Source organism: Lepisma saccharinum, chromosome 1 (assembly GCF_977018435.1).
Source record: "Lepisma saccharinum chromosome 1, izLepSacc3.1, whole genome shotgun sequence".
Taxonomy (NCBI): domain Eukaryota; kingdom Metazoa; phylum Arthropoda; class Insecta; order Zygentoma; family Lepismatidae; genus Lepisma; species Lepisma saccharinum.
The window spans coordinates 114,137,631-114,165,191 of record NC_139229.1 but is presented as its reverse complement, the minus strand read 5'-3'; the positions used below and the strand labels follow the sequence as shown (position 1 = coordinate 114,165,191).

Here is a 27,561-nt window from a genome sequence, read left to right as displayed (position 1 = left end):
TGTTAATAAGCTTTGCTTTTTTGTTGGCCGTGCTTACTTTTCGGGGCTGAAAATAATGTATGAACACGTGGCGGATAATGTAATCTTTGCAACGCTTGTGCCAAACATGAAAAATCCAAAAGTCACATAACTTCCTTTGTTAAGCTGCAATCTCTCGCACAGACACGTATTGACGTGCAACTGGACAAACAGCGTGCATTGGCTGTGGTACGGCACAAGTAATCGCGTCCTGGAGTAAGTTGAATTTTGGACTTAAATTAATATTGCGGGTTTTTATTTCACTAGTGCACGTCTTTCATTTTATATTTCACAGGCTGTTTTTTTATAGCTTTATAATACTGTCTTCTTTTATTATTTGAAATTCTACACGTATATTAAACTGCAATAACGAGAATTAATTGATTGTGGTCGTAACAATAAGACAAACATTCCGACACAATATTCCTAAATCCAATATGGATCCTGACATAAATTACACGGAAACTTTTGGAGTTTGAGGATCAAGAGTCGGAGATTACCCACTCGTTAGAACCAGCATACGCCACTGGTTGCAGCAAAAACTCCATTTACTTTTATTATAAGCAGACGAATACCAAGCACCGGGTTCAACACCAGCGCCTCTAGCGGATCATTTTCGAGTGGAACCAGCCAGAGCGCGGAGGACTGTGCCGTTTTCCACACTACGTTATTCAAGCAGTGATGCTAAAAGCAGGGAAATTTTCCTCGGCACAGGGAAATTTGAGGGTGAAAAGGGAAATTTAATGAAAAGTAGCTAAAAAAACAGGGAAATTTAAACTCACATTTTCGTTTCATTCTTTTAAAAAGTTCATTTTTTTTCAGCGTGCACTTTTTCCAAATGAATAGTTAGCAACAGTGACACTTTTCAGTAAGCTTTCTTTCTCCCTGTTATAGATGACCTTGACCGGTCAGTCTTATATTTGTAGCGTTTCCTAGAAAGGCCTCAGTGCACGAGCAGCGCTGCACCTGGAAAGAATTTGGGACGCGATTTTCAACTTCTTTCCTTGTTCCATCCATCATTTCATAACGTCTCTTAGTGGCTGTGTGTGTGACTTTGTGTGTCCTGTGTCGTTACAAGATGAATGGAAGAGGTGACTGATGCTGATAGGAAGCTACCTGCAACCATATGCTGCAACTCCCAAAAAGGTTAGAAAACGTCGTGGGGATTTATCTGCGGATGAAAAGAAACATGTGAGAAAATTTCGTATTGAGGGGCAGGAAGACCCGCAGTTAAAAGGCTGGCTACAACCAGTTAAAGGTAACGAGTGTAAGTGTCTTGAATATCATAGAAATGTTTGTATCCCAAGTGAGGCGAGTGGGAAAATGTTCTCTTTCTTTATCCCCAGGAAAATTTGAAAAACGTAGAGTACCCAACCCCACTTCGGTGCGCCCTATTATCTTCTCTTGTTCGAGAATATTTGCTCATTAGTTCACACTTTATGATTTTCATAAATATTTAATAATAAAAATAATAATAAAGTTTGTTCCTTAGGCAAAACAGGCGTCAAAAGAAAAATAATAACAACAGGCCCCTAGCTAAGCTCTGACAATGGGTGGGTTTCAAAGTCCGTCAATCATTGCGCCGCAGACGAATTTTTTTTGGTTTGAGTATTTTTCAATACATTAGTGTTTTATTTTAAAATTCAAATGTTTATTTTAGAATAAATATTATGAAACTATGATCAGTTTCTAGTATTTTATTCAATGGGGGGTTTGAACCCACAAACCCCCTTATATACGGTCCTGATTAACAGTTATAGTAATACAAAAATACAGCTTCAGATGTGTTTTGAAAATCGAGGGAAATTTAGGTCGATAAAGGGAAATTTTACACTGGTAAAAGGGAAATCCTGCATTCGGAGATTGGCAACACTGTATTCAAGCAAGACCATCTTGAGTTTCAGGCCACAGCGCTCAGTCAAGACGTCATCATCTGGAGGCGATCGTCTTAACGCTATAAACGCCTTGTCGTATTTTATCATAGAGAATTAAGCTATATTTATTTTCTTTATGAAGTTAAATTTTGACATTTACCTTCCCGACGAATATAGTTACAAGAGAAAAGTAGAATATTGAATATTTATACCAAAATTTTCATTCAGGAAGTCACTATGGCCACCACAAAAATTCCTACCATAGCACAAAGAACGGGTTGAAAACCGTTAGAAACTTCCGGGCGGAAAAATTTAAACATTGTATATATTTGAAAAATATTATTGGGAATATTTGTCAGCTACAGTAAAACTCGTAACCCTTTTTGTATGAACTGTTGTATGTAAAAATCAATTGATTAAATTAGAACCCCGCATGTTAGGTTGACCGCAAACTTTCCAAGTTACCTAATCAATTAAATTGTCTTTAACTTTACCAAATTAATCAACCAGATAATGCAGATATTCTGTGTAGCTATACAATCTCAATACAAAAACTTAATTTCTATATCCTTGCAGCAAAAGCGAAAGTTATTGGTACAAGGGCAATGTTACATTTCTGTGTATAAAGAATAAACGTAAATCATTTTACACATTATAATTTCGACCCTATTGACTTATTGAACGAAAGATAATAAACAAATTTAATCTTTTCATTGTAGTTAGTAAGATCTGTGACAATAACTAGAGTTTCCAACATTTTCATTGAAAAGAAAAAGCAGATTAATATTTCGATCTTAGCGTTCACTTGGGAAATAAACATTTGGAATATTTCTTCACACTGTCTTTACTCTGTTAATAAAATCGTGAAGAATGTTAAAAAATTTTGAAACAATAAACATTATCACTGATTTAATAATCAAATTTACGAACATCGAAGCTTCACAAATACAAAAAATAAAAAGCAGTTCATATGAAAGTTTTATTAAATTTAATACATTTGTAGTTCATATTAACATAGCTAGGTTACAGAATGCTTTCTGTGTGAAAACATTTGTGTTTGAAACATAAGTAATATATTCTTAGATAATTTTACACACGAATATTTCATCGAAGTTCTTGTTACACATCGCACCCTCGTATTTGAATGCACAACATATCTTCCATTAGCCTCCGATTAGCCTAAAGAAACATAAAGCGAGCTAAAATAAGAATGTAAATGTACACATGTATCAACCTTGCCCTGTCGTATAGCTTTCTTTCATTAAGCATATTTCGAAACTGAAAATTTGTGCAAATAATATGAATATGTTATCGAATGCTTGCATAAAAGTTACACTAACAAACTGCTTGTAGACACGAACGTATATTTTAAACGTTGAATAAATCTTGAAATTGATTTGCAATCATAAGCAACAACGCATCTTAACGTCAACCAACGTTTGTAATTCAGGGTAAACTTTAAAAAAATTGTTGACAAGAGATAAAACATGAACACATTTAAGAGTATATTGCATGCCTATTCCGGACACATGAAATGTTTACATCATGAACTTACTCTTATTTATTTATGAGTATAAAACCTCTGTTACTTAACTTGTATCTTTTCGTAGGGACGGAATGGCATGGAATTGCCCTAAACATTTCTCATTTTCAACAACATCTTGAAGAAATATGAACGTTACTCTTACCTTTTCCATCATAATTGCCTCTGCAATTGAGAACACAACACTTATACACCAGACCTCTTGCACATTTAAGCATATTTACACGTCATGTAAACTCAATTACAGTTCTTAAATTTGCATTACAATCCCATATTCACTAAGAAGGTTCAACATTGGCCGCGTCCGAATCGGCAGCAGATGTCACCTAGAGCACCGTTCCATCCGGGGACTCATGTTACCTCCGTTGTCCGAATTCGCGACAGACGTGGAGTCGGAGGGGAGAGCTGAGAGGAGCGACAGATGCACGCTTGAACTCGCTGTGGCCCTGCGCTTGGCAGCCATATTCTAACTTTCACTTTGTACAGACAACATTTACTGATTAGACGATGTAAAACTCAGTGATACTTTAACATTTTATCGATAATACTGAATGTAGAAAAATTGTAAATGATGAAATAGCATGATACATTTTTAATATGAGTAGTAAATAGGTGGAAATCATTGTGATGTTTGTTTGGCGTCTGGCCTTCTGCTTCCGTGCGGTGCGCCTGCGCCCCAGAGCGCGGTGGGTGAAGTTCGGGCTGACACCTGGCGGGAAAAGTGACAACCGTACTACAAGGGGACATGTAGATTCGGACGGCTTGGACGTGACTTCGACTGCACGCGAGAGCAACGGGAGAGAACGGGACGGAGCCCTTGCCAATCCGGACACGGCCATTGATTCCAAAGAAGCAAATCAAACATGGCGGCTATCAGATAGAGAAGGTAATCATTCAAGCCGATCTTTGAGGTGAGGCAGGGGAGAAAATTCGAATCAACAACGAAGTGCTTAGCTTTGATCAATTACTTTGTACATAGTTTTTTCATAATCCGATGAAAGTTCCTGTTATGTCTGCTTTTAATACAGTTTTTGCGTATAATACTTTATATTTAACTTAGTTTTTTATCAATATGCACAATCTCCTGTACAGTGGGATCCATGAGTATTACCATGCAAATTGTCCATGACTATTTTCATTAATTTTTCTCTTACATCCTGTGTGTTTTTAAGCGATGGGTTTTTATGTATGCTGGTGCAGAAGTTGTGAACAGCTTGTTTTGAGTTTTCTTTTAATTCTTGAAGCTCTTATTGAGTCAAATAAATTGCACGAACATGGTGATGGACAACTCGCCAATCACGTTAGAGAGAAAATAGATTTAACATTACGTGAAGAGTACATGCTGCATGTGGTAAGATTATTAGAGATTGCAAATCGAGCCAATCTGAAGGAATGAAACAAACAGTGATTAGTGCACTTTCCTGAGATTATGATAGATTAGTGGAATCCTGTAATATTTTCAAATTGATATAATAATAAGTATGACGTAACGAGATTATTTTAGCTCTAATCATACAATGTGTTTACCGACAGGCTAGATGATAAAATTATACATGCGATTGGGAGAACATTGAATGAGACTTAATGTATAAGTAGTAATCTCTCTCGGAAATATCATAAATCGTTGGACGAGTTTTACTCTCAAGCGATAGGTAAAGGGTCTAATTTTTAATTGTGTAGCACTCCTGTGTACTTAGCCGGACCCTGTGGCCGAGTGGTTAGCACATCGCGCTGCAACGCCAAGGGTCCCGGGTTCGAATCCCTGTCGGGCTTGGTTGTTTGTGAATGTCCATTCATCAATTTCATCACTCATCCCCATCTTCGCAAATTAGCCAAGAGGCACAAAACGCGAAGTAAAATAACCTAAATCAATCAATCAATCCTGTGTACTTAGGTGTGGTTAGGTTAGCACTTTAAGCATATGAGTACGTTCCTACATGAATGTGGTTCTGTTTGTAAATTTTGAGTAGGATAGGCTTCGTTGCTGTAATATCTACAAGAGAATAAACTCATCAGTCGCCGCTATGGTCAGTGTATAATGTGCTACGAAGCCAAAAGCTCCCAGGTTCGAACTCGGTGTAAGGTTTTGATTGATTGGTTTATTTTACTTCGCTTTTCTGATACGCTTGGATAATCGCAAATACGAGGATGATATGAAGGGACACTCACAAAGAACAAATGTCCAGGCCGAAATTCAAACCCAGGACCTCTGGCGTCATAGTGTGCTGTGCTAATTACTCTGCCACAAAGGTGGGCGAACCCTGGGTATGGCATGGTCACATCATCACCCGTCATGTAATTTGTAGTATGTATAAGAATTTAGCGTGGTATGACTTAAGATTACCGGACCCCTCTCCGATTTTCTTCATATTTGACATACTTACTAATTGAGGCCTGCTAATTACGAATCTGAAGTTAAAATTTGTCGGAAACGTCTAGAAATTGCAAAATAATTGCAAACCATTGATATGTGGTTAGGTTAGTTGGTAACAGTGTCATACGTCGGAGACACATTTCTTCAATTTTACACAAGAAACTACGGTACTACTTTACTATACCTGAGACACCTGGGAATCATTTCTTTCGCACTTTTTTACATTGCTAACGTACTATTCTGCATTCCGGAACACTTATTTAGGTGAAATAATTGAATTTGTTAGGAAAGTAATGTATATTTCTTACATTTACGAGTACTTACTGTTCTTGTTTATTTCCACACACAAGATGGCGATAACTTACCGTTGATCGTTCCTTGAGCCAGAAAAACCATTGACGTTAGCCCAAAAATTCACGATAGCCCCACAAACCATCACAGGGACAAGGTATGCCTACTAGGTTAGGTTAGGCCTGTTAGGTTTGGTTCCATTAGCACTCCTTTCGTTCAATTTAGCATATACGGACAATACGAGAGCGTATTGTGCTCTCATGCAGGAAGCAAATGGCGGCAGCTGCAATAGCGCGTCGGAAATAGATTTTCGTAGAAAACCACATGCATTCGCATTAAAATGAATCAAAATTACATTCCCGAACATCGACAACGCTACAGAAAATGATTTGCGTAAGTACTTTCTCCTGTAAATTTGAAGAAATCTGTCTCAGGTATAGTAAAGTGTTACCGAAACTACTTATGGAAATGAGTTTCTCCAAGGTTTACAATGTTCGTCGAGGTATTTTCTTTTATCGTGCTATATATTTGACCCGGAAACCATGTATTTTTCAAGAGAAATATCTCATGGACGCACAATTGCCATTGCTTTCATTTGTTTGCCCTACGACAACCGGATGCTGCATACGTTTGATGATGTAAGCCCCTGTCAGTGTTTGAACCCCCCCCCTTTTTTTTTACTATGCTTGCCTAACGTAACCAAACCTAACCTAACCTAACCTTACCTTATCGGAAATGGATCGTGGGGCTGTCCATGAATGGTTTGTGGGGCTATCCGTGTATGGTTCGTGGGTCTATCCATCAGCTACTCGTACATAATGTATATTTTCCACCGGTGACAAACACAATAGTAGGTATTTTTCGGTGCAGAAGGTTGAAACCCTGCATAAACACAACATGAGTCAAGGTGTGCCCGCCATATTGTGTGTTCCGGAAGCGAAGAAAGGAATAAAAAAAGCACTCAGAATGTGAAAAATTGCGTTTGTTTTCGTGTAAAAAGCATAATGGCACCTTGAACTATGTTCCGCAATACACAATTGGTAAGTACGAACCATGCGAAACACAAAATATCCGATTTTAATGAGTGTCCGATCTATGAAACTGTTACCGGTTAGTTTCGGTTAGGTTAGGCAAACATAGTTAAAATTTGGTGTTGAGGTAGTATCAGGATCTAGAAATTACAAAATAATTGCAACCCATTGACGCTAGCCCCATGAACCATTGACGTGTGGTTAGGTTAGGCAAACGTAGTTAAAATTTGATGTTGTGGTAGTATGAGGAATATATATATTTCCTTGTGAAACAAAAAAAATTGCGAAAATCGATGGTTTCCATTCCGAAAACTAACTACTTATTTTCGCTTATTTTGCAATTTCTAGACATTTCCGACAACTTTTAGCTTCAGATTCATGATTAGGAGGCCTGAATTAGTGAGTATGCCAAATATAAAGAAAATCGGAGAGGGGTCCGGTCATCTTAAGTCGTTCCATTTAGCGTTCCTGTGAAAGGTAAGGACTACATTATAACTCATTTGTATATTCAACTTTGGCAGTTTGCTAAGTGAGCATTATTATTTAGAATTAATTTGAATATTTCAGGCACTATCAATATGGTTGAAGAACATGGCCAAGTAGGAGATGCTGGTGATGGGTAAGTCTGAACATGATTTTGTGATATGTTTTATTAGTCACATATTATCATAAGACAATATTTCAGTGTTTGGAAAGTAATTCAGTTACAGTTACTATTGGTTTAAAACCAGCCATAAGTTCAGTAACCATTTTTTCACATTCTCTTCACACGTGCGTATTTCTCAACATTTATCTTGTAGTATCTGCAATGCAAAATCATGTCCATTTAATAATAACGGGGCCGTCGACCCACTGTACCCCCTCGAGAATTACGTCGATTTTTTTAATCAACAGATTTCAACGTTTTACATACTATAAAAGTGGCTCCAGCATTAGGAAACCACAAATAACGGAAATATTTGATCGCAAAGTATGACCCGCGTAAACACAAGAAACTCCTATTCCGGACTACTATCACTAATTTTTCCCGTTAAAAATTCCCAAACAGCAGCAAAACTAACACTCCTGGCGTAACAAAAACGTGAAATCACTATCGGTACCAAATATGGCCCTCCTAATCGAACAACCATTTCCAATACAAACGAGAATACATAATTTTTGAAAGTACTAAGAAAACAACGTGAAATCACTATTGTGACCAAACCTGGCCCTCCTAACCTTACAACTGTTTCCAATGCGAACAAAAATATATAATTTTAAAAAGTACTAACCTTAAAACAATGCACTTTCTGCTACGTGGTTGCAGGGGCGAAATGTGTCAATTGGCAGACGAATCACACATTTTCATTGATAGCACTTACCACACTAAAAGCACACGCCCACCTTCAAGGGAAAATTCGTTGCAGTACCATGTCACATGACAGTCTCACTTATTACACAACACTTTAACAACCTTGTGTTCTGATGTCACGGGGCCTATGTTGTTAGGTTAGGCTAGCTAGGTTTAGTACTCTTAGCCTAAATAATAATTTGTCATTGTATTTATGCTAATGCTACCTAACCATGCCTACGTTGTTAGGTTAGGCTGGCTAGGTTTAGTTCTATTAGCTTAAATAATAATTTGTCATTGTATTTATGCTAATGCTACCTAACCTAACAGGCCTAATCTGACCTCATAGGCATTCCTTGTCTGCTGTAAGTCTCGTGCTTCCTGACTTAACACCAGGATTGCCAATCTTCAATCTCCAATATTTCCAACAAGGCTCCAAGTTACAGAACACAAACAATGTAGCATGTTCCTTCATATCACATGCAGATGGCAACGATGAAAATGACGTCATAAATAGTCCCATCAAAAAACTCTCATTACTCCCACTATAATACATCTCCTAAAGCTAAAAACAACACAAATCGTTCGTGTAGAACATAATCTTCATAAATGAACCAAAAATCATCACCTTATCGCAGGGGTACGGAGGGTCGACGGTACCATAATAATTTTGCCAATTTTTGCTAAAATCTACAACTAACTTTGTAAGTGTATCTTCAATATGCATAAGGAGTAAAATTATTATCCCTGGAATTATACCTTCAAAAAGTTGCATTTTTACACGACTTAAAAAATGGTAATCATATTTTATTTTTCAGACTAAATACTTTCATGCTTTGTTCATAAAGCAGCAACATGTTCTTTAATCGTTTTTTGTTCTTTTCATTTGTAGTACATTCAAAAATGAAACTTCCTTACTCTAAAATTGCCTAAGTCATTGTATGTAGTAAAATAAAAACAAAAATATATAAAAAAAAAAAATTCACATAAATGGTATATAAACATATGATTTGTTAGTGCACATGATATACTTGGAACAGTAACTATTTTTACTGCATAAAAACTGCCAATTACTACTTGAAGTGAAAATTCACCTATACACAACTATTGTCAAGGAAATGTTTTGCAACATTTAATATATGAATTAATTTCTATCATTAAAAACACTGTAAAACATTATTGGTCAATGTTTATCACAAATGTTATAATAATTGCCCTGTCTAGCTCCCTGCAATTTTTGACTCTCTTTGCATTCGCATGTCTAGTTGGCTACAAAGTACAACACAAAGTCATTTGCTTTGTTGATTTGGTGTCAGGTAGTGTATTTGGTGTCTGCACCATTTGCAATACATTCGGAATGATGTACAGTGTGGTGTATGGTCATGTGGTACCTCTTAACCAATCAACCAATGAAACAAAAGTTTAAAGCTGCACACAGACATTTGTTTAATCTTCTGAACTCCAACACTAGGATGGAAAGAAGAAAAAAGAGAAGAGGAGGACACCAGAAGAAGAGTTGTGCAATAGGGAATGTAGACCTATCAAAAGAGGAGGAAGCTTTTTTAAAACTAGGAAGAGGTTTCAAAGTTAAAGAAAGAAATGTAGACTATAAAGAAGTTATATATGACATTTTAGAAGCAGTGCTCCATATAAAAGAAGAACCAGAAAGAGACGAGATTGGAAGGAGAACAGCAGAGAAATGGAAAAGTAGATAATTTGAGTCAAAAAGAAAGGGAATGAATGAAGAAAATCAAGACAAGAAATGATGTGGTGGTAGAGCAGGCAGATAAAGGTGATGGAAAGAGAATGGTATGAGAGGAAGTATGAAGACCTAAAAGAGAATGGATATGAGGAGATTTGTGGAACAGAAGAAGAACAAACAATAAGAGAAAGGGTCATACAAGACTGTAGGAGGAGAGGATTCAAGAAATGCATAAAGGAGACAGGAAGACTGCCTAGATTGAAAGGCTTTCCAAAGATACACAAAGAGGAGATAAAGTTGAGACCAGTAATGGACTGCAGAAACAATATTTTGGAATCCTTGGAAAAGAAATTAAAGAAAGTTATTGAAGTGTTAATAACACAGCAAGAAAGCAGATCAGTGAGGAACAGTGAACAAGTGGTGGACCTCATAAAAGGACTAAAGTTGAATGAGATGAAGACGACAATGTTTAGCTTAGACATAAAAAGTATGTTCCCAAGCATCAAGAGGGGACACGTTTTGGACATTGTTAAAAAGAGAATGGGACAAGAAATTATAGGAGAATGGGGTAGTGAAGGCTCTGGAAACCATTTGGAATAACGTTTACAGGAAAAAGGGGGATAAAATAATGTTATTGAGCGAAGGACTGAATATAGGCTCTAGCCTAAGCCCAGCATTGGCTGAATTGGTTATGAGTGAATGGGAAAAGAAAGTGATCGAAAAGGGAGGTGACAAAATAATTCTGTTTTGCAGATATGTGGAATTTGTTTTGGTATATGGAAGGGAGTGAAGAGGCAGCTCGACATATTTGACAAAGAAATACAAGATGAAGAAGGAGGGATATTGTTGGAACTCGAAATAGAAGAAGAAAAGATAAGCTACCTAGATATATTGAAGGAAAGGAAGAGAGGACAAGAAATTGAAACCGCTTGTCATCAGAAGAAGTGTGCAGCAGTGTTATTCTGCCACAAAAGAAGTGATGTAAGTGAGGTGACAAAAATTAATTTTATAAAGAATATGGAGGACAGAATCAATAAAATATGCATGAAAGAATGTTATAAAGAAGGCAAAATAAATAGCCTCTGGAAACAGCTGGAAAAGAATGGCTACGAGAAAGAGGATAGACTGGACATAAACAGAACAAGTGGCAGGGGAGAATTGGAAGAGGAAGAGAAAGAAAAAGAGAGGAGGTTTGGAATAAGAAGTCCACAGAAAATATATGCAAAGTGCTTAGGAAAGCGGGCATTAAAACTTACAGGAAGGGAGGGAGAAGCATCTTAAGAATAGCGAAGAATGCAAACAAGAAGAAAAACAGAGAAGAAGAAGGGATTATCTATGAAGTGAAGTGTAAAGAATGTCAGTGTGTGTACATAGGAGAAACGAAAAAGAGGCTAAAAGATAGGTTGAAACAACATAGGGATGATGTACGACTTAAAAAGAGAGAAAAATGCTATATTTAAACACTCGAGAGAAACAGGACATGACATAGAGTGGGATGAGGCTAAGCAGATAGGAAGGGAGAAGAGAGTACTAGTAAGAAAATGGAAGGAGGCCAAGGAAATAGAGAAGAAAGGAGAAGAAGATACAATGAACTGGAATGGGGGACTGAAGATAAACAAAGAATGGAAGGTGTTAGAAAGAGTGGAAAGGACAAGAGCGAAAGAGGAGAGAAGAAGGAAGAGGAATGAGGAAAGAGAAGAATGTGAGATGAAGAGTCCAATCACTTTCCGAATAAAGGAAATGTTTATCCAAATCGCCTGTCAGGTGAAAGTACAGTTGAGAAGGGAAGGTCACCTGCTGGAATGTTCTAGGGAGAAAACAACTTTCTAATAATCTTGTGTCTGGAGGGGAGTGATTTCTGTGTATACATGTCCTCCTGTTTTGTACCTTGTACAGTGTCTAAAGAAGACCTTGCTAGAAGGTTGAAACGTTACGTTTAGTTTGTTTTAAAATAAAATAAATTTTCTGCCTTGGTCAGCATATTGAGTTTTTCTTGTCTTGATGCACCCACACATGACAATGGTCCCTCCCGTAGAGATGAGAAGTCCCTCGCACCTGACGATCAATAATAAATTGCACGTGGCGTGTGACAGTCATCAAGATAAACATATACCTTATCCAATGTAATAAGGAACTTCCACTTTTCACCTGACAGGTGCTGCTCATGAAGCTTTCGACAGTTGGTGTGACATTCCTGGATGTGTTTTGGCAAGAGCTTATGAACATGCCCCTTGCGTCGCTTTTCCAAAGCCAAATCGCAGTGAATGGTGGTGTGCCCTTTCTTCAGTGATGTTTGTAGCCGGTTCAGGATACTTCTCTGTGTGGCTGGATTCTCCCTGGTGACCAGCATCCCGTAGCTGGTGTGCTGCTAGTGGCTGGCCGGGAGTTGGCCTGTTTCTGCCCCACAGAAATCATCCCACGCCTTGCCTTACCTGCCCCTTTCAACACCCACGATATGCCATTTTTGGACACAGTGAATCCACACTCCTTGCGCAAGTTATGTAACCCTCCCAATGTGCACTTATTTTTGGCGGCATTCTTTCCGATACACAATGACCACAGCTGTCATGCACAGTGTGCAATTACGTCACCATAGATCGGAAACAACCTCTGTATTAATGAGTATATTTATAAAAATTGATTCAGTGCTTTTTCCTCAGATCACAGGCAAAATCAAAGAAACAGCAGAAAAAGGAGGCTAAGGAAGCTGCAAAGGTAGCCAAAAAGGAGGAGAGAAAGTCAAGAAATGTAAGTTTTCTCAGATACCTTATTAATCAAATCTAACACATCTAAATAATTCATGATGAAAGTTGTGCGAATTACTCACAGGTTTAATATATATATATAAATCAAAGAAGGTAAAAGGAAACACTCACCGGACAGTCTATTTCTCCTCACACCGATGATGCTATGAAATTAGTGAAAATTTTCAATTTTTCTACTGTCCGGTGAGTGTTTCCTTTTACCTTCTTTGATTTTTACTTAGCCCTTTTGGCCCTCCTTGCTTTTATCCATTATATATATATATATATATTATTATGTTTTGCGAATATCAAGGTAACTCCTGCTACGTTTCGGGATGCAAGTGCTCCCTTCCTCAGGCTGCTCACGTTTAGGTTATGTATAAATCATAACCACGTCGAACTCTCCATAGGTACAGGATATAGGATTGGTAAAAGGTGTGTGGTTAAAAAACAATAAAAATCTAAAACCCATTACTGGTGCACGTGAAAGTACCATACCGTTTCCCAATTACATATACATTTACATTACATTACATTTTCCCAATACACACATATTGCAGCACACGCGGACCGTGGCTATTCACAGTTTTAAAGTTTTAACATTCCAAGGAGCAGTTTCTAATTGGGAAAACGTCAAAGAATATATATTATATATATATATATATATATATTATTATACATCTAAATAAACTTCATGGTGCAACAGTACTTTGAGGACCAAGCCTTGCCAGGGGGTACAGCCATTGCATGAAATCAGGCTGTCTCTATGCCAGAGTCCAGAGTCTGGTACTTATTTTCAAGTAGCTCCCTAAGTGCCGTGAAGATACTGGGTCAACACTGAAATTTGGAAGCACATGCGTGGATCACTTGCAGCAAGGCAAGAGTACAAACCATTCAGCTATGCTGGAACTCCTAACATTTACTAACTATTCAATTAGTTTTATTCTTAATTGTTCAATGTATCTGTGTCCTAGATTCTGTCACACTGTGTTTGATGAATGAAATTTGTTAATACATTCCCCAAATTTGGAGATTGAACATAATCACTATGTAATATTAATCAAATTCAAGGACTTTTATGTAGTTCAGATTGAACTTGAATGTGTTTATTACATATTCCTTAACTCCATTACAGGCACATAGCCAAGGGGAGGGCTCGAACGGCTGAAGCTCCCTCCAAAATCCTACAAATATCTAATTTAAATAGTGTTTAGTGGTAATTAAATTTACTTCTTTAGTAGGATTAAACATCTTATATAATAAGTTATAATATACTCCAAAATTCATAGCTTACATCCCTTCCAACCCCAACATTTTGCCTTTAGATGGCAGCTGCTGATAAGGGGTCAGCCCCCTCCAAAATAAAGTTTTGGGCCTGCTCCATTAGTAATATTATTAGGGTCAGTTTACTGAGCATGTTGTCTTGTATGTTTTCTGAGTCATGTACACGTTAGTTCGTCGGAAGTGGGACTTGATGAGCCCGTTACAAAACTCCGGACCAGCTGGCGGTATATGCAAGAAGGAATTGGAGCGACACACTATTTGATGCCTTGAAAGACTGGTTTTTAGTAGTTTGACCTTTGCCCATTTTGATTTGTCTGATCCTTGGTTTTCTTCCTAACAGCACGCGAACCACCCGTGATAGAGCAACTAAAGAGATATATAAATGTATTTGGGGGGGGGGGGTGTTGTTTTATTTTCTGTTACAGGGAGATATCCAAGGGAACGCACATACTTCCAAAAATAATAAAAAAAGAATGGGTTGTGACGGATTGCCAAGAACAAGATCAAATTGGAACAAGACGTCACAGTCGCCACCAAAATTACTGGGTTCAAGTCCCAACATGATCATGCATGTTTTTTGTGAGTGTTCCTTCATCAATTTCATGTAATCATCATTCATCATCATTGTTGACATTACCCAAAAATCACGAAGTTACACTATTTCAAGTAACGGTAATATGATATCAGTAGTGATAAATAAATTGTAGTGTTTCATAGTATTGTTTGTATTTACATGTTTTTTGTCTCTTTCGAGAAGCATGGTGAGGATGAATGATGATTAGATGAAATTGATGAAGGGACACTCCAGTAATCACACACAAGTAAAAGACAAAGCCATATTAACTTCCGCACACACATTCACATGCATGTATTATTGAATGAGAGAAGTAATTGCTGATAAAAATTATACTAGTATGAATAAAGCTAAGCTGAACATGTAAATTCATTGGTGAATTAATTTTAGAAAGACATCATGGAAGTAAAAAGAGATTGTCATTACTACAAGTGTGAACTGTTTAATTGAACATAAACTTAATCATAAGAGAATAATCCTTGTGCCTGGAATAAGTGTCTTTACCCCATCCCACTACCTGTTGAAACCACAACATGTTCCGCTGTTGACACTAGAAAGCATTGCCACTCCCCCCCCCCTTCTCCCTTCTCATCTATCAGCAGTCAGCCAGCCTCTGTGTATGGTCACTGCAGCAAGGGAAGAACATCCACTGATGCCACCCTCTTCCTGTCTTGTTTTGGTGGAGGGGCAGGGGGTGTCAAGACACTTGGCAACTCCAAGCTAGCATCTCTTTGTCGGTGTGTAATACACCCCTAGATGTATGGCTCTGGTTTTCTCTTCTATTTGGGGGGAACTGAGGATGTTGAAGAAGGTCGAATACAGTAGGTTTCATAGGATAGTTTACAATGAGGTTAGAGGGTAAGTCATTGTGATTTGCATTATTCGTAGCAGTGTTCAATTTCAATTTTCCTTTATTAAAGGGCGAGGTTCAGCCTGTGGCTGTTCTACCACCTAACCCCGATGGATACATATACATACTAAATACATTCTGCCTACTAAATGTTTGTACAATAACAAACAAGGAAGAAAGAGAGAAACATAAAGAAGACACAAAAAGAACAAATACAAAATTGAGAACAAAGGCTCGTCTACACACTAAAAATAATAATAAAAAGATTGAAAACAAATACACAAAGATACACAAATTAATTGACACAATTGTGCTTGGTGTGATATGGTTAAGAATAATACAAATTAATATTAATGTTATGTGTAAAAAACATATAAATGTTCTTAATATGCGAGAAAGGACAAAATATTGTTAAGGGTTGGAAACATGTAAGGGGAAAAGTAAACAAGCAAAATGAAGATGAAAATACTTGTTATTAGGAAGTTGGTTCAGATATGCGAGCTATTATTCGTGAGTGCTGGAACACAGATATTGTTCATTTAACAATAGAGTTTTTAGTTTGTCTTTGAAGTTGTTGCGATTAGTGAGGGACGTCATGGAAGGAGGAAGTTCATTCCACGCTCTTGCAGCTGAATACGTAAATGATGATTCGAAAAGCACTAGTGTGTGCTTTGGAAGTTCAAGTTTCGATTTTCCCCTTGTTTTGTAATCATGTATTTCCCTTCTGAATTTTAATTTCTGGAAAAGGTTTCTAGGTGTTTTGGTTTGTAAAATATTATGAATAAAACAACACAGATGTAATTTTCGGCGTCTGGTCATGTTCAACATCTTGTTTGCGTTTAGGGTTGGGAGGATATGATCGTATTTTCTTATATGGTACACGAAACGGAAACATGAATTTTGGACTTTCTGGATTTTGGTTTTGTTTCGAACGGATAGATTTGGTCCGAAAATTACGTCGCAGTAGTCCAGTAAAGGAAAGATAAGTGATTGGATTAGTCTCATTTTAATCTCCGTTTTTAGGCATTCTTTAAAGCTGTACAGCGATCTTAGCACGGCGTAAGCTTTTTTAATTTGTTCTGGTACATGAAGATCCCAGTTAAGGTGTTCATCGAAAATGACGCCTAGATTTTTCACATTTGTTGAATAAGGGATTATAGATGTGTCTAGTTTGATGCATATCTCGTTAGGATTTATCAGAGAGAGACTATTTCGGGAACCAATAAGAGAGAAAGTTGATTTTGGTGGGTTTATTTTTAGACCGTTACTTTTACACCAGGTATTTATGTTGGATAAATCATCATTGAGCAAAGCTAAGGCTGCATCTGGCGATTTTGGTGGAAAAGGAATTTGTAGTTGAGTGTCATCTGCGTAAAAATGAACTTTACTGTGATTGATTACGGTAGGTAAGTCGGCTGTAAAAATGGTATAGAGGAGAGGGGCTAGAATGAATCCCTGTGGGACACCAGTTTCCAATGGCAGGGTGCGAGAGAGAGGGGGCATGGCAGCGTTTATGAATACTCTCTGTTGTCTGTTGTTCAGATATGATCTAAACCATCGGAGAGCGGGAGGTGAAAAATTGTAGTATTTTAATTTGCTCAAGAGCAGGTCATGATGGACACTGTCAAAGGCTTTAGTGAGATCCAGTAATACTAACGCTACTGCCATTCTCTTGTCGATTGATCGAAATAAATCATCAGTTACTTTAAGTAAAGCCGTTGCCGTGCTGTGTGAGGGACGGAAACCGGATTGACATTTCGGAAGCAGATCTAGGTCATTAACATGTTTGCGAGTTTGCTTGTTAACAATTTTTTCAGTGATTTTGGAAAATATAGGTAAGAGACTTATTGGTCGAAGGTCATTCAGGGACGTTATTACTTTTTTCTTTGGTATCGGAACAACACGTGCTGTCTTCCAGCTGGTCGGGTATTGTCCAGTCTGGAATGAGAAATTTACGATGTGCGTCAGGGGACGTAAGATGTGCGGTAATAACAGTTTAATCATTTTTATAGATATTCCATCATTACCAGATGCATTGGATGATATTTCGTTTATCGCTTTCATTGTTTCGGCTTCGTTTATTTCTTGCAGGTGGAAAGTTTGAGCGCTTTCGTTAAAAGTGTTGCCATCAAAGAACTCTCGAGTTTTGTTAACGGCATCTTCTGAGACATTCGCTTTGCTGCATACGCTAGAAAAATTCCGGTTAATTGAATCTACGTTTATCAGGTCGGAAGGTATCTCGTTGTTCATATTTTTACTATATACACCCCACGTTTTTATTTTTTTCCACAACTCTTTGCTGTTATTGTTGCATCGGAGGTGATGATTAAAATATGCTTTCTTTTCCTGCCGTTGGACCGAGGTGGTGAAGTTTCTCAGTTCTTTGTAATAGTCCCAGTTTGCCTGGGATTTTGTGCGCTTATATTTTATTAGGGCATTGTCACGGAGTTTCATGAGCAGTTTTGTATTTTCGGATATCCACGGAGAGTTTTTTGATCTTATTAATTTGGTTTCAAGGGGCGCATGCTTGTCGAAGAGATTTATTACGTTTTGAGTAACGAAGTGTACTTTATCATCGATGTTGTCGAAGCTATAAATTTGCATCCATTCAATTGTTGCAGCATCCCTATCGAATATCTCTTTGTCGAGGGTAGAGAAGTTTCTAGATTTGATAAACTGTTTCATTAATTTTGGGTTTTCGATGGCAAGTGTCGCGTTTACTAGACAGTGGTCGGACGTTCCGACGGGAGCGGTTACGTTAAATGAGCGTACAAGATCCGGGTCATCCGTTATTACCACATTGAGGAGTGATCGGGTGGTTGCCGTTATTCTGGTTGGTCGGTTAATGATCTGGACCATGCCGAAAGAGTCGATTATTGATTGTCAATATACTGTTTCTGGTTTATGGGGAGAAAGGAAATCTGCGTTTACGTCGCCTAAAATAAGTAATTTGTGAACGAGTGGAAAAACTTCCGAGATCGTCATTTCTAGGCGCGATAATTTTGTATACGATATATTAGGGGCTTTGTACACACCAATTATTCCCAGAGTTAGATGCTGGAGCTTCACAGTCACGCTAATCATTTCGACTTCGTTGTCAATTTCGTTGCAAGAGGGAATGATCTTGACATTTAGGTCTTTACGGTAATACAAGATTAGGCCACCCCCACCCTTTGTTGTTCTATCCTTTTTTATTGCTGCGTAACCCATTATGGAGAAGGTCGAGGCGAGGGCTTCGCGGAAAGACCAGCTCTCGGTGACCAGGAAGATATCGAAAGCCGACTCGAGCACCGTGGTTGCCTTCTGCCTTATTGCCTTCTGTAACACCTATTTTTCTTTTTCAGGATGAGCAGCAGGATCAACAAGAGGACTGCTCCATTGGAAAATACGGCCTGTTGCCAATGATTCAAAGTGCTGAGAAGATTGTACGAGAAATTATTCCAGTGAAGGCATTAACTTCTGAAATAGCAGATAGCAAAGTCTGGGTGAGAGGAAGGCTTCATACAAGCCGTGCCAAAGGTGAGTGCACATATTTTCAACTGTAGTAATTCTATTCCAATTATGCAAATGACATCTTGCATTTAAACAGACACAAATTTAAGGGGATTCAAGATTCCTGTTGTCTTCTGAAGTAGAAGAAATGGAAGAGAGAATAATATTGGTTAAAATGTTAAATAAATAAAAATAATTGGTTTGTCCAGGGAATAACATACATACTTATTTTAATTTTTGTGCAGTGCTTCTTGCTCTCCTGGTTTCTTCTGTATGGTTGTTATTCTTCATTTCAGAGTGAAAACGGTTGCATTGTAAATTACTCTTCCTCCTCTTTGCCAAGTTATTCTGCCACCACCGCCATTTACATTTTGTAACGGTTGTATTGTCTTTGATATCAAGTTCATAGTTGAAATTTGATTTTGTTATGTCTTTGACATCTATTTTACCCATTGTTCCATGTAAAAATTCAGGCTCAATCCATTTTGCCACTTTTCTGGCAGGTGCTTCACGCACATACTCCCGATGTTGTTATCTGCTGTGCATTTATTGATCTCTTTTGTTTGGCCAATGTAGATGATGTGATTAGGTACAAGACTGTAATTTATTTATAAACACATGTTCATATTTTGCTGTTATTTTTTAATTTGCTCGACTGAAGATAAGTCTAAATGTCGGATTGAAAAGCTTATGGTAAATTATATTTACATTTACAACTATTCTTTCTTTGCTTATCTAATTTCAGGAAAGCAGTGCTTCATAGTACTCAGGCAACAGCAGTATACTGTTCAATGCATTATAGCTGTCTCTGAAACCGTTAGCAAGCCCATGGTAAAATTTGTATCAAAGTAAGTACAATTCGAATTCTGTTCATATACTGTAATCTGATTTTCCTGTTGATAATTTAATGTGGTAACTAAAAATATATATATTGAATCAGTGAGAAAGTAGAATTCAGTTTGTGTGGCTGTGAGAGTGTACTGTAAGCAAATATTAATATGAAGGCTAGACAGCAGTAGTTCTGTAAATGAATTAAATATGACTCAAAGTTGCATCATGGTGAATATTAGACAGCAGTGTCGTATTGATTTTAGCATCCTTGCTAAAATATCCAGAGTGAGTGTGTATACATTTTTATTATGGCTTGCTTGGTGAACAATCATCTTAAATTGTTGTTAATTTTCGTTATTGCCACCAAAGTTGTTAGGTTTGATTCCTGGCCTGTATGTATGTATTCTTTGTGAGTGTCCCTTTCTCAAATTTATCAAATCATCACTCATCCACATCATCATGATCAGCCAAAAGTGTCAAAAAAGCTATCCTGAATAGCAAACAAACAATAAAATTATCAATTTTGTATCAATTAATTTGTAAATTTGCAGATGGATTGAGTATATTTCTGTTTGTACTGTAGCTCCTACACAAATTGTCATGTTGTGATGACTTTTAACATTTATGTGTGATGAACATGGAACTTTTTCCATATAGTTTTTTCACCATATTTACTGTGTGACACCATTTACATCACTTTGTTTGTTCTCAATAGGTTTATCTGTATTATGGATTCTTTTCAATGTTCAGTGTTTTTCACGACTATTCTAAGCAGTGTCCCCTCCTGCAGAAATAATTCTAGAATAATGGGGTCATTTACAATATACTCACGATATAAATTGATTTTTATTAAAATTTACTATATCAATATCATCATAATATTGATATAAAAGCCATTTGGCAAGAAAAATTTAGCTTTCTTATTACTTCTATAAAAAGAAATTACATAGATTTTTCTTTAGGGCAATTAGAAATTAAACTCTGTTATCTTCCTACATGTGGTTTATCTTCTCAATTTCAAATAAAATTATAAATCCTGTAAAAAGAGATCAAAAAATTAACTCATTTCCACCACAGTAAAACATTCAGAAACAATAAAGAAAAATGTCAAAAAAATACTCGAGTCCAGAGCCATCTATTGTTCACCATAGCAAACATATTCCAACATAGTAGCAATTTTTTTTAAAAAAATTTATTTATTTCAAATTATTCAATAATAAGTTATTATCAGACAATATTGTCAAAAAACTATTGAAATTTGTTAATATAAAACTTTGTAGAAATTATGTCCACTTGTATTCGATTCTGGAAAGATAAAATATCAATAAAGAATGAGGTAAAAATATGATCAACAGCACTACTGAATGGAAGATGGCTGAAACCTGAAATTGAAAATTTGTAAGTAGTTTCTTATTTCTTTATCCCAGGTTGCGTTTGTGTTTTACCGAAGCAAAGTGACGTGCAATATTCGTATATTTTGCATCAAGTGCTTAAAAAAAACGTCATATTACAAAGAACCGGCACCCAACTGCTAAACTGTTAACATCCTTCTGCGTTCTACTAATTGTTGCATCTTTTCTTCTTCTTCCTCCTCCTCTTCTGTTTTAACACTACTGTCCATCACAAACCCTGGCCACCTTGAATATCTTCTGTCACTCAACTCGATTCAATACTTGTGGCCTCCCCGATGATGCAGTAGTAGCATCGTCACCTTGTAATCAATGGGTCCCGGGTTCGATACCTGGTGGAGGTGCATAGCAGTTCGGATCCCACTTTGAAAACTGTAAGTCCAAACTAATTAGCCTTTCTGTGCATAAAGTGGACTTAAAACAACAATTCAATTCAATTCGATTCACTGCCTTTCTTCTCCGACTTGTAATTCCTAATAATCTCAGCTTCTCCCCACTGAATCAGTCCCATCTTATAGACAGCATCTTATTCCTCTATAAGCAACATGTTATGGAAAATGGAAGCTTCTTCAAGAGTTTTTGTAAAATCATGCCTTTCTTTTTTTATAACAGCTATTTTTTTCTTTTTTCTTCTAGTGTAACAAAAGAGTCAATTATAGATGTGGAAGGTTTTGTGCGAACTGTTCCAAAGAAGATTGAAAGTTGCTCCCAGCAAAGTGTTGAGTTGCACGTAGAACAGCTGTTTGTTGTGAGTGCATCGAAGCCTCAGTTACCATTGCAGATAGAGGATGCTGCCAGGCCAGTGAAAGATGATGTAAGTCTCTTTTTAATTATTGGTGTACAATGTAGCATGAATTAAGATGTTGCAGTAAACTTAAGATTGCAGAATATATACTTATTATTACCATTAATATCTTTTTTTGAACTTTATTTATATCAAATCGGTAAAATTATCAGTAATTTTACCAATATGTAGAGCCACATATTTATAGTGAATTAAACATCAAGACTTTGGTACAAAAACTGGTCCAATTTCAGGATCAAAAGCAGTATAAAAGATGGCATTTCAGTGTTAAAATGGTGAATAAAATCCTCGATTTGATTTGGAAGCTACACTTATTATACAAAATAAACATTTCCCCTTCATAATACATTTATGTAGTTATCAGAGTAATAAGTTTATTGCTGTGTAAAGGAGTGCATTTTTTATTTAAATTTATTTAAATCGCAATTTAAATCAGGTCATTTTTTAAAAAAAAATCACTGATTTAAATCACTCTAAATAAATAATTTATAGAATAATGTATTATTAAATTATGCCATAAACAAAGGATTTTTAGGGGAAAAGGAAATAAGACAAGAAACAAAAATGATTGTTTACAAATCAACTGTACCAACATTGATATATGGAAGTGAATCCTGGATAATTAATGAAAAACAGACACGAAACTTACAAACAGTAGAAATGAAATATTTGAGGAGAACTGTGGGGAAGACCAGAAAGGACATCATCAGAAATCAAACAGATGGTTTGGACACCTCAGAAGAATGCCTGAACATCTCAATACCTAAACTGGTATGGGAGGATTGGATGTGAAGAGACCGAAAGGAAGACCATGTAAGACATGGAATGAGGGAGTGAAGGATATCCTGAGCAGGAGAAACATCTCGTGGAGTGAAGGAAGGAAGTTGGTAGGAGATCGTGACAGATGGTGAGCTCTCTACAAAACCTCGACACCAATCGGTAGAAGAGGATCAGAATAAAAAAAAAGAATAATGTACATAAGGATTTTGTATATATCAGAAACACTTTTGGTGAAAGCACATTACTGTCGTAATCATTTAATGGTGATTATTAGCTTCTAAGGTAGGAAAATAAAGGAAATTAAATATATGTACTGATGGTGTGAAGCTCATACAAAAGGAAATGTAAACACAGACTATCTCTTGATTTGAAATTCAATAATTTCATGGGCAAACATTTTGTGTAGAAAAATATACAAAATACTAATCATGTTAAACCATAAATAGTGTAAATATAATTAAACTGTAAATAAACATGGCAGCTGATATTTTTCGAACTATCATTAAGAAAAATCTAAAAAATTCAGCTACAAAGGCTATTAGAATATTTAAGTTAATATTTTAAGTTACAATTATAGAGTACATCCAGAATGTTTTAGTTTCACTGGAAGAAAAGTTACTGAAATTATTATTAGTTTCATTAACAAACTCGACAAACATTTCCATAGTAGTAACAGTATCAGAAACAGAAAAATGTATGTTTACATATATATTTTTTATTTGCTTTAATCAAACTGTTCAAATATTTTACAGGGCCATTTACTAGAAAAAGCCTTTCTATAAAAAACATATATCTATGTGCATGGTACCAAAAACCATGCAAGCAATTTTAAGCATGGTTTTTTTTATATATATATATATATATATAAAACTATTTAAATAATAAAATCAACAAAATAAAGAGTGAAAGCTTTGGGATGCTAAACACAGTGGAGGGAGAGGGGGGAGGCCCTGTGGGTTGGTAGCTTATTGTTTACACAAGAGGATATTCTACTCCTGGTCCACATAGCAACAGGTGACTCATTGAATAGGAATGATATCATTCACTCTTGATCGGCATAGCAACAGCTTTACGACACACAACTAAGGAAGCCATTTCTTGAACCTAGATTATACTTCGCATTATATACGAGATATAATTTTTGTCATTTTTCTCCATCAAAGACCAGGGTGTGCATTATACACACTTAAATACAGTATAAATTTCGTGTTTAAAAGTTTATTTTGCATTTTACAGTTCATTTTGCATCATTTCTTGACAAAACATGGTAGGAAAATACACCTCACACCTTTCAAACACATGGAAAATAAACAATACAATGTGTTATTTCACATTTCGTGTTTTCGTCAAAAATATGCTTGCCTCTACCAATATATCTATATCTATCTCGTCCCCGTGTATAGTTATACCATTAAGTTTTTATAAACTTGTAAGTGTAGTGGATTTTAATTCTTCGGTAATATAGTTAATTTGTCGTTAACTTTGTGGTTTGCAGGATCCTGAAGGTTTGAATATTCGAGTGAACCAAGACACGAGGTTAGATAATAGAATTTTGGACTTGAGAACTCCAGCAAATCAAGCTATATTTAGGCTGGAGGCAGGCGTTTGCCAACTGTTTCGTGATAGTCTTGCTAAGAAGGTAATGTATGTGTATGTTATAGTGGAACCCTGATTTTATATTTTCATGCTTTATACATTTTACTTTTCAAATCCAAATAAAGCAAAATGTTATAATATTTTCTCAGTTTGTACATTTTCCCCATTTTAAAAGTGCTTTGGCCATAGTACCCTAAAAAGACATGTAATCAAGTTTTCATTGTACTTGCTGTATCATGCAAAACAAAAGTTTCCAGTGTTATTTAAATCTTACAACATTATCTCAAATTTGGTGAGCTTTCAGACCAAATCAACACGACACATGACAGGTGGCAAGTAATGCACGAGATAGGATTCACGCCAAAGTGATAAGCGACAGGTCCTTCAGTCTATAAGAAATAATTTACCGAGCATAGACTTTTGTGGTGGTGTTTGTAGCTATCCTCACATTTAAAAGTTAATATCTGGCATACAGTCATGAAAAAAATTGCATTTTTTATGGAAAAGTTCAGATTAATTATTAAAATCTTCCAACGTTTAGACTAAAACGTTTGTGGTGTTTGTTACTATCCTTGGAATAGAAAAATAATATCACTATTGATGTATAACCAGGAGAAAATTACCGTTTCTATGGAATCTAGAAATCACACTTTGAACATTCTGTAATATTTATGCATCTTTTTGTAAAAATGAAAAGGCAACACAAAATGCAAAGTTGTTGTTCAAGTTTTTATAATAAGTCCATATCTGGCAATTCCTTCCGGACTTCACCAGTGTCAGTAGTATCGGAAATGTATTATTGCTTGATTCTGTAATCCCTTTTTCACTTACATAACTACATTCTACTGTTACAGGGATTTGTGGAAATCCACACTCCGAAAATAATTTCTGCAGCCAGTGAAGGTGGTGCCAATGTGTTTGAGGTCTCCTACTTCAAGAGTTCTGCCTATTTGGCGCAGAGTCCACAGTTGTACAAACAGATGGCCATTGCCAGTGACTTTGAAAAGGTTTTCACTGTTGGTGCAGGTGCGTAGTTCTGTATACTGTGGTAGTACTTTGCTGTTACATGCAGGAATGTCTAGAAATTAATAATGGACGGCAGAATAAAATTTTCTTGAGAATGACAAAATTAGCAGTGTTTCACATAACACTCGGTTGGAATTTTTTTTTAAATTTATAATTTTTTTAATATCTGATCTTGACTGAAATGCTGCCAGTGTGGTAGGTTTTGTGAGACTTGTTAATCTTGTGTTGTGTGGCTTGTAGTGTTTCTTTTTTTCTGTTTTTAACGCAGGTGAGAAAACATGTTGTTTGCATTAAAAGACAGATGCACATACTTAATTCTTAGAACTTGGAGCATTGAAATATTTTGTTCAGTAAAAAAGAAAAAAAAATATTTTTGTACCTAAATATATGAAGTTATCATCTGTTTCATGGACTTTTGATTTATTTTACTTGCTTACTAACTACAACTTACATCATGTAAAATTATTGTTCCTAACTTCTCCATTGTATTTTTTAGTTTTCAGGGCAGAAGATAGCAACACACATCGTCATTTAACTGAGTTTGTTGGGCTGGATTTGGAAATGAGTTTCAAATACCATTATCATGAAGTGGTTGATGTCATTGGCAGAACATTCACAGAAATATTTAGAGGATTGGCTGATAGGTAAGTTTACTCCAAAGTAGTTAATTTCCGTGCAGGATGGTTTCTGGCCTGTATTTGTAAAATGAAAGTAAGATTAAACTAAGTGTCTACCTGATAATTCACTATTTGCACATAAGTATTTGCATTTATTTATTTATTTGTAGTAACGTTGCATAATTTGAATTACATTTACATGTTATTACATTTAAGTGTAAGTAGTGAAACTTGATTATGCTGACTCTTCAGATAAAGTGGGATACATTCTTTAACCTATAGCGGTACTATATTTCGTACCATTATGAAAATAACACAATTCATATAGAATCTCTTTATTTCATTATGCATACATTGTTCAGAGATATTCAAAACAAAATTTAAATTTTCTGGTTTTGTTTGGATTGGTGTACACATCTAAACTCAAAGTATTCAAAAAATAGTAGAAAACTTGCCCAAAGTAATTTTAGCCATGGTAAATCAGGAATGCACTTATGGTAAAATTGCAATGAATGCAAAAACATACATAAGTTTTGCTTTACTAGGTTATTTGTATTGTATTTCATACAATTTACCAAGACACACAAGCAAAATTGAGATGTACAGGAAAACCTCGTTAATACGAAGTTCAAGGGACCAAAAAATGTCAACTTCGTATTAAACGACTTCGAGTTATCCAAACTTTTCAAGATGGTGCCTGTTTTCAGGTGTAAATAAAGTAGAGTATAAATTAGCCCCACAAAGGATATTTTATACTTGGTGGTAGCTCAGAAAATAAGCTTTATATGTACTATATAATAATATTGTACGTTTTAAAGGAAGTGTAAAAAATGTTACACAAAATGAGAACACGGAGCTTAACAGGGACACAAAGATTACAAGGAGTCGGTTAACACCATTTATCCTGCCTAGTTATACAACCGGTTATGCATGGGATGCATGTTGTGGCAAAAAGTCTTATATAAAACGGTATTTTCTTTTAATTGTGCAAAGTTGTTGCTCTTCCACGAAATTCTTACAATTTTAGTTCATAAGAAACCCGTTTGCACGGAGACCTACGGAAAAGAAAACAATCTCGTTTATTGCAAGAAGTGAATCTTGACAGTAGTAACACGCGAGCAAGAGACGGGAGATAATCGAACAGAATGAATATTGGATTTTATGTACTAGAACATCGTCCGTTACAGGATTAACTGGTAAGAGAAGATTCTCTTGGGAGAGAACATAATGTTTCCCTGGCACAAAACAAAAAAATCGGGCCTGTAAATTTCATTCTGGTTCGGCTGTCTGAAACACATCTTAAAAAAAAGTCACGTATTCTTTGCTTCAGTTAACTTCATATTCGCCTCCCCCTTTTTCAGGGAGCAGTCCAAACTCTTGCTCAACTTGC

The 27,561-nt window shown here is 36.2% G+C and overlaps 1 protein-coding gene across 6 annotated transcripts in view; it reads left to right on the top strand.

Annotated features, from left to right (window-relative positions):
* Window positions 1–27,561, top strand: part of AspRS (aspartyl-tRNA synthetase) — a 54,220-nt gene that overhangs the window by 15,362 nt on the left and 11,297 nt on the right. The window contains exons 1-9 of one of the 6 annotated variants that reach the window (XM_083136485.1): window positions 180–234; window positions 7,699–7,750; window positions 12,824–12,911; window positions 18,960–19,134; window positions 19,853–19,955; window positions 21,984–22,161; window positions 24,428–24,571; window positions 25,383–25,554; window positions 26,051–26,198. In XM_083136485.1, the coding sequence (XP_082992611.1) occupies window positions 7,710–7,750; window positions 12,824–12,911; window positions 18,960–19,134; window positions 19,853–19,955; window positions 21,984–22,161; window positions 24,428–24,571; window positions 25,383–25,554; window positions 26,051–26,198 (1,049 nt within the window). In that variant the 5' untranslated portion in view covers window positions 180–234; window positions 7,699–7,709. The other 5 variants (XM_083136473.1, XM_083136460.1, XM_083136477.1 and 2 more) reach the window with 5 other exon arrangements.